The 16,048-nt window shown below is 36.6% G+C and overlaps 1 protein-coding gene across 1 annotated transcript in view; it reads right to left on the bottom strand.

Annotated features, from left to right (window-relative positions):
- The window catches only part of NBEA (neurobeachin), a 627,916-nt gene that overhangs the window by 283,092 nt on the left and 328,776 nt on the right, over window positions 1-16,048 (bottom strand). Inside the window, exon 37 of the mRNA XM_060128644.1 lies at window positions 13,091-13,257. Coding sequence (XP_059984627.1) covers window positions 13,091-13,257 — 167 coding nt within the window. The remainder of the gene's footprint in view (window positions 1-13,090; window positions 13,258-16,048) is intronic.

Below are 16,048 nucleotides of genomic sequence, written 5' to 3'. Positions count from 1 at the left end.
TTTGTGTATTTTATGTCATTCTACTGCTATATTAAGCATTTTACAGTGTCTTACTTTGAAGAGACTTAACTAAAACAATCATACTAATTTTTTAAAAAATCTATATATTTTAGGAAAAAAAGCAGCAGAATGATATTGGTAATCAATTGGGTCACATAGGTTTCAGCTTGATCACCTTCGCATCCAAATAACAGGCATTTCTGGTCCTGACCCATACAATCCCTATTGATATAAAATCATCTAGTCTTTTCAATTCATTGTACTTACCTTTATGGTCTGCATTAGAATTCTATCAGGGAAAATGATCTGACAGGCTGTTAAAGTTTTGCCATCATCTCTCTCTCTCTCCCTCTCTTTCTCTTTCTCTCTCTCTCTGTATATATATATATATATATTTTTTTTTTTTTTTTTTTAATTTAAGGTAAGATGAACTTTGAGACTCCTTTAAGACCTTTGCGGAATCTGGTAATACCACCTTGGTCCCTTCCCCATTTGGAGTACTCTATCAGCCTCTCAGGCTTTTCCTTTTATTTACTGAAGACTTAGAAGATGCTCACAATCTTCCTTTCCATCCCAAATACTGGAATTATCTTGGGTAATTCAACGTAAGTGTCACATGCAAGATTCCATCCTTTCAGTTTATTGACCTCCTCATTACTATGATTTTCAACTCAACTCCACTTGACTATTTTCATGACCACATTCTAGATTTGTTAACCTTTTATTGATGTATTTCATAAGTCTCAAATTCAAACATCCTAGAGCTTCCTAAGTTCAGTTCATCAACTCTTGTTTTCTTGACTCCATTATTTTCTGTGTTTCAATCCCCTTCTTTCTTTACTTCTCTTCCTTAACTATCCTAGATTGTCTATCACTTACCACTCTATCACTTCAACCATTTTCTTACTTGTATCTTAATATTCCTGCTCCTTTGCCTTGATGAAACTACCCAGCAATATACAACCCTGGAAGAATCCATATTCTAACCATTTTCAGTGCTTGGAAGAAGAAAGCATATAGATGTACTGCTGACATAGGAGAGATGAAATTTGTTGGGGATTGGAAATATATATTTTGGCCACGTCTAAGATCTCACAGTGTTAATGAGCTCACAATTAGTAGATTGTTTAGTCTAACCCAGTACCTACTAATATCTTGGCAACACACTTGTAACAACAACTTTCATTGACTATAGAGCACATTCCTCATTTAAATCTTGACATTTTAAACTACTTGAAAATTGTTGGAAAAATTTTCTTTTTTTCCCTTCTGAGTACTTCATAATCTTTATTAGAGAACAGTATATTTAGTACATATACATAAGGATTTTAAAAACTGTATAATTAAAAAAATACATCTAGTAAAAATTAATTCACTTATATGTATTAGTTGTAGGGAAATCCAATTTTGTTCCGATATACCTGTGTTGGCATGGATATAACTGAGATAATCTGACTTGTTATTTAACTTTTAAACAATAAATAAATAATATGATTGCAATTTTCTATATTAAAAATATAATATAGTTTGTTAAATATTAGTATTCACAGCTCAAGAATCATCTATATATATGGGGCCTTTAAGTGTTTAAAAATTTATTAACTTAGGTACAGTAAAATTCAGTCTTTTGGGTGTACAGTTCTATAAATTTTGACAAAAGCATAGAATCGTGAAACCACTACCACAATCAAGATACAGAATAGTTTAATTATCCCCCCCCCAAAGCTCCCTCACATTAGCCCTTTCTAGTCAAATCCTCCCCCCACTGTTAACCCCTGGAAACCACCAATGTGTTTTATTTGCCTAAGGTTTTGCTTTTTCCAGAATGTATCAATGGAATTAAACAATGTGTTCTGCCTTCTTTTATTCAGCAGAAAGCATCTGAGATGCCTTCAGATTGCTGCATTATCAACAGTCCATTCCTTACCAATGCTGAGTAGCATTCCAGAATACGGATGTGCCACAGGTTCTTATCCATTCATCAGCTAAAGAACACCTGGGCTGTTTTCAATTGTTGGCAATTATTAATAGAGCTGCTATAAACATTCAAGTACATGTTTCTGTGTGAATGTAAATCTTCATTCCTCTTGGGGTAAATACTTAGGAGCAGGCGGATTGCTGTGTCATATGGTAAGTGTACGTTAAACTGTGTAAGAAACCGCCAAACCACTTTCCAAAGATTCTGGACCTTTTGTATCTCCACCAGCAATGTATGAGAGCTCCAGTTGCTTCACGTCTTTGCCAGCTCTTGCAGTACCAGGTTTTTGTTTTGTTTTAATTTTATTCATTCTAATGGTAGTGGTATATGATTGTTGTTTTAATTTTAATTTCCTTAAGAGCTGGGGATATTGAGTATCTTTCCATATGCTTATATCATCTGTATACTGTCTGTGGTGAAGTGTCTGTTCAAATGTTTGCTCGCTTTTTTATTGCAACGTTAGTCTTCTTAATAAGTTTTGAAAGTCTTTATACATACACACACACATATATACCTATATATGTGTGTGTGTATATATATATATTTGTAAGTCCTTTGTATAATTTTATACTTGTATAAATATAGATACTTATACCTGTATACTTTTATAAGTCCTTTGTAAGATGTGTGACTTGCAAATACTTTTTCCAGTCTGTGTATTTTTAAAATTTCAGATATTACATTAAAACTTTTTATTTTTATTTACTTACTTTTTATTCAGATATTATATTTTTCATTTTCATCTGGTTCTTTTTTATACTTTCTATTACTCTGCTGAGATCTTCTATCATTCCATTCATTTAAAGAATATTTACCTTTACTTCATGAAAGATGGTCATAACAGCTATTTTTAAATCTTTATCTGATAGTTCCAACCTCTTTCCTTAAGAAACGTCAAGATTTTCCTGGTTCTTTGTATATTAAATAACTTTGAATTGCATCCTGCTAATCTCCTATGGAGAACGTCTGTCTGTCTGTTTTTGTTTTTCCGGCCAATCAACCCTCTTAGGTTTAGACTGCAGGTTATATCTTGACCTCTGTGGGTAGAAGTTCCAGTGTTAATTCAGTTCGGGTCTTGAACTTGTAAAACATTAAAAATATTTTCTAAAACCTCAGAGGTTTGAGTCTTATTCCTGTTTAAGTTCTCTTTATTTCATTATTCCAACTGATAATATTTATAACTAATAACTAGTAATTAATTTCATCATTGGAATGACCATGGGCTTTAGGGTTAGGCAGATCTAGATTCAAATCCTGTCCCTACTATTTAGCTATGTAACACTGGGAAAGCTATTCAACTTCTCTTTGAGACTCACATTTCTTAGCTGCAAAATGGGAAAAATAATATCTACCTTACAGTGTTGTTAGAATGAAAATAACGCATTAGATGCAAAGTAACAGCAAAGTTACTGCCGATACATAGCTGCACTAAATAAATGTGAGTTTCTACCAACATCCTAACGAAAACAAAATCTCAATAGTAATGCTTATATGAAAATGCACACTAAAAATTGTGACCGTGTGTATGTGCACGTGTGTTGTGTGGGTATTTTTTTACTCAAGGGCCTAGTACATCCTCATTTTTTTTTTTTAATCTTTTTGGCTGAGTCACGCAGCGTGTGGGATCTTAGTTCCCAACCAGGGATCGAACCCATGGCCCCTGCGATGGAAGCGCAGAGTCTTAACCACTGGACCAACAGGGAAGTCCTGACAATCTTCTGATTTTAATTTAAGTTGTTATGGCTTACGAAGTTTTTTTTCCCCCCAGTTTTATTGAGATATATCAATAACTGACAAACAGCACTGTGTAAGTTCAAGGTGTATGGCATAATTATTTGACTTGCATATATTATGTTTTTGTTTTTGTTTTGTTTTGTTTTGTTTTGCGGTACGCGGGCCTCTCACTGTTGTGGCCTCTCCCGTTGCGGAGCACAGGCTGCGGACGCGCAGGCTCAGCGGCCATGGCTCACGGGCCCAGCTGCTCCGCGGCATGTGGGATCTTCCTGGACCGGGGCACAAACCCGTGTCCCCTGCATCGGCAGGTGGACTCTCAACCACTGCGCCACCAGGGAAGCCTGACTTACATATATTATGAAATGGTACCACAATGAGTTAACATCCATCATCTTAGATACAAAAAGCAAAAAAAAGAAAATGGAAAAAAAAAGTTTTTCTTTTCCTTGTGACAAAAGCTCCTAGGATCTACTCTCTTAACTGTCCCATACACCACACAGCAGTCTTAACATAGTCATCATATTGTACATTACATGCCTAGTACTTATTTATCTTATAACTGGAAGTTTGTACTTTTTGACTGCCTTCATCCAATTCCCTCTGCCCTCAAACCCTGTTTCTGGTAACCACAAGTCTGATCTCTTTCTCTATGAATTTGTTTTTTTTTCTTTTTTTTCTGGGTCCACATACAAATGAGATCAAACAGTATTTGTGTTTCGCTGTCTGACTTATTTCACTCAGCATAATATTAGGTCCATCCACATTACTGCAAATGGCAGGATTTCCTTGTTTTGTAATGTCTGAATAATAGTCCATTGTATATGTGTATACCACAACTTCTTTGTCCATTCATCCATTGATGGACACTTAGGTTGTTTCCACGTCTTGACAATTGTAAATAGTACTGCTATGAACATGGTGGTGCAAATATCTCTTCAACATAGTATTTTTGTTTCCTCCAGATGTAGTCCCAGAAGTGGAATTGCTGGATCATATGATAGTCCTATTTTTAATTTTTTAGCAACCTCCATAGCATTTTCCATAGTGACTGCACCAATTTACATTGCCACCAGCATTGAACAAGGTTTCTCTTTTCTACCTGTCCTCTCCAGCATTTGTTATCTCTTATCATTTTGATGATAGCCATTCAGACAGATGTGAGGTGATACATCATTGTGGCTTTGATTTGCATTTCCCTAATGATTAGTGATGCTGAGCACATTTTCATGTACCTGTTAACCATTTGTATATCTTCTTTGGAAAAATGTCTATTCAGGTCCTTTGCCCATTTTAAAATTTGCATTACGTAGTTTAAGACATAGGAAGTATGATCCAAAAACATAAAATAAATAAGGGAAAACTGTTTGTAAATACTAAGTATTATGTAACAGAATTAATTCTTGAATATGCATTTTTAAAAAGCTATCAGGGCTTCCCTGGTGGCGCAGTGGTTGAGTCTGCCTGCCAATGCAGGGGACACGGGTTCGTGCCCCGGTCCGGGAAGATCCCACATGCCGCAGAGCGGCTGGGCCCGTGAGCCATGGCCGCTGAGCCTGCGCGTCCGGAGCCTGTGCTCCACAACGGGAGAGGCCACAACCGTGAGAGGCCTGCGTACCGCAAAAAAAAAAAAAAAAGAAAAAAAGAAAAAGCTATCACACTCTAGTTTTTCCTCAGAGAAGAAATATAGATCAATAACATTATATTAATTCAAAAGCTAAAATATGTTACAGCCAGCAGCATCATTGAGTCAAAAGATAAAATTAAAAAGAATTGTATGTTAAAATTAAGCATTTTTTTGTAAAACAGGAAGTAGAACGTGATAGAGATGAAATTCCTTCAGATTTAACATATATTTAAGAACAAGGATGTAAATATAAGTACTATTCAATCCCTCCACTTAGGAAGCTACAAGTCTATTGGAAGAGACAGGCACATCACATTGCTATAAAATATTAAGTGATATATTATAGATAATTGCAATACAGATAATAACAACAAAATAAGAGGAGGCAGGCTTAGGAAAGATAGAGAACCCAGGAAATGCTACAGCAAGGGAGACATGTGAACTCGGCTATAAACTGGGTGACCGTACTTGCCTATTTCTTCCAGCATATGTCTTCATAAAGCAGCCAGACTAATCTTTCTAAACATAAATCAGATCATGTTACTCTTCCACTCAAAACCCTTCACTGTGTTCCATGCCACTTAGGATAAAGTCACAAATCCTTAACATGATCTACAAGGCTTTAAATCATCTGGCTCATATGTTCTCCAGACTCATCTCAAGCCACTATCTCCATTGCTCACTAAGCTCTAGGCATACTAGCCCCCTTTCTGTTCATTTTATTATTTCTACACTCTGAGTCTTTGTAATATTTCTCTCCTTAATGTTCTACACCCTACCCTTTGCTGACGATCCCCTTCTCATCCCTTCAGCACTCAGCTTAAACCGACCTTCTTCAAAAGTCTTCCCTGAATCCCTAATCTAAAATAAAGATCCTCTGCTATACTCTCTCTTTCACAGTACCCTATATTTTCTTTCCTAGCATTTGCCAAAGTTTGTTATTAGCATCTTTTATTTCTATAATTATTTGTTTAGCATCAGCCCCTTCTACTAGACTATAATTTAGTTATGTTAGGGCAGGGAACACATCAGTTTTGCTCACCACTATGCTAGCAAATATAGGAGCTGAAGAGCTATCTGTTCATTAAATGAATAAAATAAATAAATTATAACTGTATATTTCAAGTTACAGGGTGACTAAGTGGCATGGGAAACTACTTTAAAAGACTCTTTGTAAGGAGAAGAACAAAGCTGGAGGACTAATGCTACTTGACTTCAAGAACTACTATAAAGCTACAGTAACCAGGACAATGTGGTATGGGTGAAAGAACAGATAAATAGGTCAATGGAACAGAACAGAGAGTCCAGAAATAGACTCCTATAAATATAGTTAACTGATCTTTGACAAAGGAGCAAAGGCAATATAACAGAGCAAAGACAGTCTTTTTAACAAATGGTTTTGGAACGACTGGACATCCACATGCAAAAAAATAAATCGAGACACAGATGTTACACCCTTCACAAAACTTAACTCAAAATGAATCACTGAGCTAAATGTAAAATGCAACTCCTAGAGATAACATAGGAGAAAATCTAGAACACTGAAGATATAATCCATGAAAGAAATAACAGATAAGCTGGACTGCATTAAAATCGAAAGCTTCTGCTCTACGAAAGACACTGTAAAGAGAATGAAGAGACAAGTCACAGTTTGGGAGAAAATATGTGCAAAAGACACATGACATAAAGCAGGGGTCCCCAACCCCCAGGCTGTGGACCAGTATTGGTCCGCGGCCTGTTAGCAACGGGGCCGCACAGCAGGAGATGAGCGGTGGGCAAGTGAGAAAGCTTCATCTGCAGCTCCCCGTCACTCGCATTACCACCTGAACCATCCCCCCCCCCGCCCCCACCCCCGGTTCCATGGAAAAATTGTCTTTCACGACACTGGTCCCTGGTGCTACAAAGGTTGGGGACTGCTGACATAAAGGACTATTAAAGAAATCTTAAAACTCAACAATAAGAAAACCAATCTGGTTAAAAAATGGACCAAAGACCTTAACAGACACCTTACCAAAGAAGATATACAGATGATATAAGCATAGCAAATATATTCCACATTATGGGAAATGTAAATTAAAACAACTAGATACCACAACACACCTATGAGAATGCCCCAAATCTGGAACCCCAATAACAGCAAATGCTGGTGAGGATGTGGAACAACAGGAACTCTCATTCACTGCTGGTGGGAATGCAAAACCTTGCAGCCACCTTGAAGACAGTTCGGTGGTTTCTCATAAAATAAACATACTCTTACCATATAAGCCAGCAGTTGCGCTCCTTGGTATCTACCCAAAGGAGTTGAAAACTTATGTCCACACAGAAACCTGCATATGGATGTTTACAGCAGCTTTGTTCGTTACTGCCAAAATGTGGAAGCAACCAAGAAGCCTCTCAGTAGGTGAATGGATAAATAAACTGACACATCCAGACACTAGCATATTATGCAGCACTAAAAGAAATGAGCTAACAAGCCATGAAGAAGCTTGCACATGACTACATGAAAGAAACTAATCTGAAGGGGATACATACTATATGATTCCAACTATATGACATTCTGGCAAAGGCAAAACTATGGAGACAATAAAAAGATCAGTGATTGCCAGGGATGGGGTGAGAGGAAAGATGAATACGCAGAGCAAAGAGGATTTTTAGGGCAGTGAAACTACCCTGTATGATATTATAATGATGGATATATGTCATCAGACATTTGTCTAAATCCATAGAATATACAAAACCAAGAGTGAACCTTAAGATGGACTATGAACTTTGGGTGATTACACTTCTGGGTGATTATGATTCATCCCTAACGAACCGTTCCGGTGGGAGACATTGATGGGGGGAAACTCCGCATGTGTGGGGGAGGGGGTATATGGGAAATCTCTGTACCTTTCACTCAATTTTGTTTTAATCCTAAAACTACTCTAAAAAAAATTGTCTTTTAAGAAAAGACTCTTTGTAAAGAGCTGCCGAACATAAAAAGTGACTAACAAGTACGAGACATCTACTACGTGCCATACGTTGTGCTAAGCATTTTGCACATAAGATTTCATTTTACCATTAAAATAACCCAGTGAAGTAGGAACTGTTCATCCAGTTTTCTAGATGAGCTTGAGCTGTCATTTCATGCAGGGGTAAGTACTTTTTGTCATTTAATAAAATTATTCCATTTAAAATATAAAAGTGTCACAGACAATAGACTAAGTTGTTTTTCCATTCCATTACCAGTAGCGTCACTGTACCAAAGGATATATACCAAGCATTCATTTGTTAATTTACTCAACAAACATTTATTTAGCACCTGCTGTGCATCAGGCGTTATTCTAGGTGCTAGGGATAACACTGTGGACAGAAGAGATAAAAATCCCTTCCATTACAGAGCTTGCATTCTAGTGGTAAACAAAACAATGCAACTGCTAAATAAGTAAAATATACAGTATGTTAGTAATAAAATTCTGAAAAAGGAAAAACAAAGCAGAGGAATGTAGTACTAAATATTTGGAGGAAGGAGCAGAATTTTAGGCAGGGTGGCTACAGAAGCCTTTTTTGAGAAAGCACATTTGAATTAAAGCTGGAACAAGGCGGGAGAGCTATAGCCACATGGGCTTTCTGTAAGAAAGCATTCCACACGGAGCAAGCACACCCTGCAAACTTGAAGAACAGCAGGAAGCTACAGTGACTGACAGAAAGTACAAGGGCAGAGTAGCAGGGGAAGCAGGTCAAAGAGCTAACGGAGGCCAGATGACAGAACCTTCCCTCCCCATGGCTCGCTCCACTGCAGCCATACTGGCCTCTGACTACTTTCTGCACAGGCCAAGCACTTTCTTCTTTTGTATGCTGTTCTCTCTGCTTGAAATGCTCAGACAGCTCTTTGTTCAAATGGTTCCTCATCAGAATGGACTTCTCTGACCATTCTACATTTCTTTGTCCTTGTAGGTTTTTTCTTTCAGTGACATGGGAAGTCTCTGGAGTAGCACTGTCCAGTAGAATTTTGTGCAATGACAGAAATGTTCTGTGGTGTCTAATATGGGAACCACGAGACACATGCAGCTATTGAGTACTTGGATGTGGTTAGTGCAGCTATGGCACTAAATTTTTAATTAAATTATTTTTTTTTATTAATTAAATTTGTATAGCCACATCTGACTAGTGGTTACCTTCTTGCACAGTATAATTCTGGAGGTTCCTGAGCAGAGGAGCAAAGGGTTCTACATTTCAGTAAGAATCACCCACACTGCTATGCTGAGAATGGACTTTAGGAGGACAAGGGCAGAAGCAGGAAGACTGTTGAAAGTAATGTTGCAATAAGTCAAGTGAGAAATGATGGTGTCGTGGATCAAGGCGATACCAGAGATAGTGGTGAAAAGCAGTCAAATGCTGGATTTTTTTATGGCAGAATCAATAAGATTTGCTGAAGGGCTCAATATGGGATGTGTGAAGAGTAGTTAAGGAAAAGAGCAGCAATTATGGCCTGGGCAACTGCAAAACTGGGGTTCTCCATGTCTAAGAAGGAGATGACTGCAAGAGGAACTGGTTTGGGAGAAAATCTCAGGAGCTCAGTTCTGTCATGTTAGTGTGAGATGACAACTAGATATCCAAATGGAAGATACCAAGTAGGAAGATATACATGTCTGGAGATAAGGGAGAGAGACCTGGAGAATTTGGGAGTTACTAACATACTGGTATTTTTTAAAGCCATGAGACTAGATAAAATGGCCTAGAGAGTGAATAAGACAAAAAGGAGAAGCAGTCCAACAACTGAGCCTTATTAATTATATAATAAGAAAGATTAGAGTTCAGTGTCCCACTTAGTAAAGGATGATAATAGACAGACTGTGTGTTTTTCAGTTAATCAGCACTGGGAGTTAGTGTGCAGAAAAGGACAAAGGATACCTGTTCTTCTGAGGGGTCCTGTTGCCAGTCTTCCCGTCTATCTAATGAGCTACCATAAAGGGAAAGCTGAGCAGAGGATGCATTCGACACGTTACCACATGACTCTCACTACGGAAGTCTCTGTCCTTTAGCTGTATTTTAATTATCTGGTGAAATATTAAAACCAAACCATGTACAGCTTTATACATTTAAGATAATATCCTATATTATACCAGTTGAACTGTTAGCAATATAATGTTATAGTCCTCACTACATATAACTGAGTAGTAAATCCAATTTGGATGACACAAAAAGAGAGACAAGGTCTATAGCTGGGGCAAAATGCTCGTGCTATTGTACTGTCTTAAGGTTAAATTCTGCATCAACTTCCCTAGGCTATGTGCTCAGCTGTTTCATCAAATACTAGTCTAGATGTTGCTGTGAAGGTATTTTGTAGATGTGATTAACATCTATAATCAGTTGACTTTAAGTAAAGGATATTATTCTCAATAACGTGGGTGGGGCTCATCTAATCAGTTGAAGGTCTTCAGAGAAAAGACTGAGGCTTCTTGGAGAAGAAGGATTTCTGCCCCAAGACAGAAATCCTGCCTACGCTTCCAGCCTGCCAGCCCACCCTACAGATTTCAGACTTGCCAGGTTCCATAAGCATGTGAGCCAATTCTTTAAAATAAGTCTATATATATCTACACCCATATCCATATTCATATCCACAGCTATATCTTATCTATATCTATGTCTGACATATATCTTATTGGTTCTTTTCTGTTTCTCTGGAGAACCCTGATTGACACACTCTGCTTCTATTTGTACAAGTTGTGTGATGCTATCTAAGTTTCACTTAACCTCTGAAATCTTCAATTTCTTCATTGTAATATGAAAAAAAAAATTCAGTATCAACCTTAATAGAGATGTTCTGAATGTTAAACAAAATAACCCATGTAATGTTCTTAGTATGGTGCCTAGCACACAATAAATATTTAATAAATGTTAGATGTGGTGGTATTGCTATTATTATAAGAAACAAATATTGAGTGTTCACTATTTTTTTTTTTTTTTTGCAGTATGCGGGCCTCTCACTGCTGTGGCCTCTCCCGTTGCGGAGCACAGGCTGTGGATGCGCAGGCTCAGCAGCCATGGCTCACGGGCTCAGCTGCTCCGCGGCATGTGGGATCCTCCCGGACCGGGGCACGAACCCGTGTCCCTTGCATCGGCAAGCGGACTCTCAACCACTGCGCCACCAGGGAAGCCCCCACTACTTTTTTTAAACATCTTTATTGGAGTATAATTGCTTTACAATGGTGTGTTAGTTTCTGCTGTATCACAAAGTGAATCAGCTATACGTATACATATAATCCCCATATTCCCTTCCTCTTGCGTCTCCCTCCAACTCTCCCTATCCCACCCCTCTAGGTGATCACAAACACTGAGCTGATCTCCCTGTGCTATGCAGCAGCTTCCCAACAGCTATCTATTTTACATTTGGTAGTGTATATATGTCCATGTCATTCCTCACTTCGTCCCAGCTTACCCTTCCCTCTCTCCATGTCCTGAAGTCCATTCTCTACGTCTGCATCTTTATTCCTGTCCTGCCCCTAGGTTCCTGAGAACCTTTTTTATTTAAGATTCCATATCTATGTGTTAGCATACGGTGTTTGTTTCTCGCTTTCTGATTTACTTCACTCTGTATGACAGACTCTAGGTCCATCCACCTCACTACAAATAACTCAATTTCGTTTCTTCATCTGTCATTGGACACATAGGTTGCTTCCATGTCCTGGCTATTGTAAATAGTGCTGCAACGAACATTGTGGTACATGACTCTTTTTGAATTATGCTTTTCTCCGGGTATATGCCCAGTAATGGGATTGCTGGGTCATGGGGTAGTTCTATTTTTAGTTTTTTAAGGAGAGTGTTAACTATTTTTAAAGACATTATGTTATAATTTTACTTTAAATTCAAATAATAAAGTTTTCTTAAATCTATCTTATACTTGAGACCCCAGGACAGTCTGTCAAATAATATCCTGGCCATATTCTAGATGTTCTTCTCTAACTAACAGAATCACTTCTACCAGAATTTTCCTTAGTGTCTCGTCCACATTTACCCAATCCCTAAATTCTGCCAGAGACTTAATAAAAACAGTCAATGAGATAAGATAAAATGAAGACATACAAATGAAGAACATTAGCAATCTAAATATAGTGACCTGCTTCACTACTATGTTTCTAGAAGGCACTGTGCAGAGGACAACAAAACAAAACGAAACAATTTTATGCTCACAAAACTTCAGGAAGAAAAACACTTGTAATGCAAAAACAACCAATTTTGGTTTTGTTTCTATTATAATATCATAAATACTCTAATTTGAGATGAAACCTTTCCTAAGAAAGACTCCATAGAGAAATATAGAAGAAAAAATTTTAAAAGAATGTATTACTTCTCCATAGTGAATGCTTATATTATTATTACTTGTGCATAAAAAAATTAAGAATGATATAAATTTAATAATTTGAAGAGTTGGCTCTGAAAGATTAAAAACAAGTCACTTCTTATAACTAACACCCATGTTATATATGAGAGATGGTAGTCTAAAATACCTGCCTAAACAAATTTTGTATTATGTTACATATTATTATGAATTAGAAAAAAATTTCCATTAGATTACTTTTAAAAGTTTAGATTTTCTTTTAAACCATTCTCAAGAGTCATTACTAAAGATTTCAGGAGAAAAATTAAGCCATTTTTTTACACTTAAAATCATATTTTGTAAGGAAGTTTTAAGTTTATAGTTTTTTTTTTTACTTATAACTACTATAATTAACCTGTGAGTTACTGTTTACTTCTAGTTTTTTATAACTCACCTATGAGAAACTGCTCCCCAAGCACCATGCTTATTTGTGAGAATGTTAAGGATCTTCTGTTTCAGCTGATTTGCAGTCACGTGGTCCCTATGTTTCGCAGCACTAATGAGATGGTCACACATCTTTTCTTCCTCTCTTCTATCAGCAGCATATTGGGCACACTGCGACTACAAAGAAATACAAACAGTGCATGATAATAAACCACTACCGTGTGTAAGAAAGAAATGATATTTAACCTTGAGTTATAGGGTAATAATTATCGATTCAATTTAAAAAACTCAGATAATGTAATCTTTTGAAAGTTTATTCTAAAATATACACACACACACACACACACACACATATATAATCACCTTTCAAACTGGTAAAAATATGTTCTTTCTTCATGTTTATACATAAAGTATATGTAAAGTAATTTGAATATTATTAAGTAATATAATCAAGTAATTAATGACTTTTAAGTTTCCTTCCAATTCTGAAATTCTGATTTTAACATATCCAAAAATAAGCATTTTAAAAACAAAATGATTTATTAAAAATGTAAACCTACTTATTATTTTAACCTATACAGTATATATCTCACTTAAAATAAGAGTTATGTTCCTGATAATTATATATAGATCAAAAACTTGCCACTTAATATATAGTGTTCCATTTTGTAAATGGCAATGTGGTGTAGAAGAGAAAGCAGTAGTTTAGGAATTTAGACCTGGATTTAATTTCACACTTTATGCGAATTCTGTTTTTTTCACTGTATTCAGTTTTACATTTGTAAAATGAAGGGCTAAAACAAGGTTTTCTCTACAGTGTCTCCTAGCTCTAGAATCTAATGTATTCAAAGTTTCTCATGATAACTACTACCTTAATCTTATCTTCCCTAATAATCAGTTGTCCTGTCAGCTATCTGTATTCAAGTTCATTGGTATTAGCAACACAGGTAATCAATCTCATTGTGTATCAAAAAGGCTCAATACAGGGCTTCCCTGGTGGCGCAGTGGTTGAGAGTCCGCCTGCCGATGCAGGCGACACGGGTTTGTGCCCCGGTCCGGGAAGATCCCACATGTCGCGGAGCGGCTGGGCCCGTGAGCCATGGCCGCTGAGCCTGTGCGTCCAGAGCCTGTGCTCCGCAACGGAAGAGGCCACAACAGTGAGAGGCCCACGTACCGCAAAAAAAAGAAAAAAAAGGCTCAATACAAACATGAACATGAAGATGAATATCTCTTTAACCATAAGTTTGATTTGTTTTGTATAATAATTTTTGTATAGGGTAGAGTGACTGCAGATTTTAACATTATCATGTATGTAATACAAGTCATATAACTACAAAAAAAGTTTTGTACATCTAAAAAAATACATATAATGAGTTCACATTCATCATTACAAAGTAAAAATCTTTCATGTAAGGTATCTGAACATATTCCTTTCAATTATCTATTGATACAGACTACTACCACAAGTCATCTCTTCCAGAGAAATAACCCTACAGTAACCTAAGAAGGATTAATTCATTTTCCAATTTATCTTTTTGTACAGGGAGCCACCAATTAGTACAATGATCTGCCTCCATAATGAGGTTAATATTTCATTAGCTCTTGGGAGAGTAAAACTACATTTTCATTTTTCTTCCTTAACAATTACAGTGGTTAGCCAAAAAAAATTAACTGTGAAGTACCCATCTCAAATTAAATACATTTTTTCTCTTAATTACAGGCCTATATGAGAGATACAGAAATTCCTCAAAAAGTCCTCGTATAAAATGTTATGACTTTTACAAAATCTTTTACAATTTAAAAGTGATATAAGTTTGGTAAACCACACACGCACAAACGTACACATAATCAATGCATTTACTATACAGCTTTAACCTAAAAAGAACAAATCGAAACATCTGGGTTAAAAAACAATGCACATTCATTAAGTAACAATGACAATACTCTCAAAATTAGGTTTACATTAGTAGTTTATTTTATGTGTACACAATCTAAAAACCCTGAGTCTTCATATCCCCTTCATAGCCTCTACACCTCCCTTAGCCATGCATCATCAACAGGAGTGATCTCATTCATCCCCGAGGGGGTAAAAACTGGTATTAGGGTTGCGTGAAAAAAACCTTACTCTTTTAATGTATAAAGCACAGATGCATATACGGTACACAAACAGATATGCAGCATATTGATGATAATACAATAAATCAAGGTGGGGCTGATTAGGATGACAAATATTTAAAAAATTTCCTTGTGGGGAGCAACAAAGAAAAAGGTCGAGAAACACCTCCCTTAGCTTAACATCACCTTGGTTAAATATATGTTAGAGCTTGTAACTAATATCTAGCTGCTTGAAAATCTATTTTAAATGCTTTCACGTGACAAATATTGATCTGCTTATATTCCCACAAAATATCCTGATTTTCTTAGTAGATATATGATCAACTCAAAACTGATTCTGCAGGGAATTCAGTTAATAATCTAAGCCTTATTTACTAACAGAAGTCAAAAGTTAATTGAATATTCTTATTTTGTCTAGAGTTCTGACATATCTTATACCTAAACATATTATATTCAAAGAACTCAATCTTTTCTTGTCATCCAAATTACAGCATGATACCCAATGTTATAAATATCAGATGCTATTTACGGTTGAAGCAATACAAAACTTCATTTTGACAAACACTTAATTGTCAATGGACTTTTACCAGAGTTTAAAATGTTTGTTTGTTTTTTGCAAAATAAGGTGTAATTCCATATGACAAGTGTGTGCTGTCTCATCTGACAAATAAAGCAGAGGTTATGGGTTTTAAAGTGACAACAGCTATTTTTCTGCCTCACTTTTTTTTTTTTTTTTTTTTTTTTGCGGTACGTGGGCCTCTCACTGTTGTGGCCCTCTCACTGTTGTGGCCTCTTCCGTTGCGGAGCACAGGCTGCGGACGCGCAGGCTTAGCGGCCATGGCTCACAGGCCCA

The sequence above is a fragment of the Lagenorhynchus albirostris genome, chromosome 18, assembly GCF_949774975.1.
Source record: "Lagenorhynchus albirostris chromosome 18, mLagAlb1.1, whole genome shotgun sequence".
In the NCBI taxonomy this organism is placed as follows: domain Eukaryota; kingdom Metazoa; phylum Chordata; class Mammalia; order Artiodactyla; family Delphinidae; genus Lagenorhynchus; species Lagenorhynchus albirostris.
Note: the sequence above shows the minus strand (reverse complement) of the source record. Positions and strands in the feature narration are given on the sequence as shown.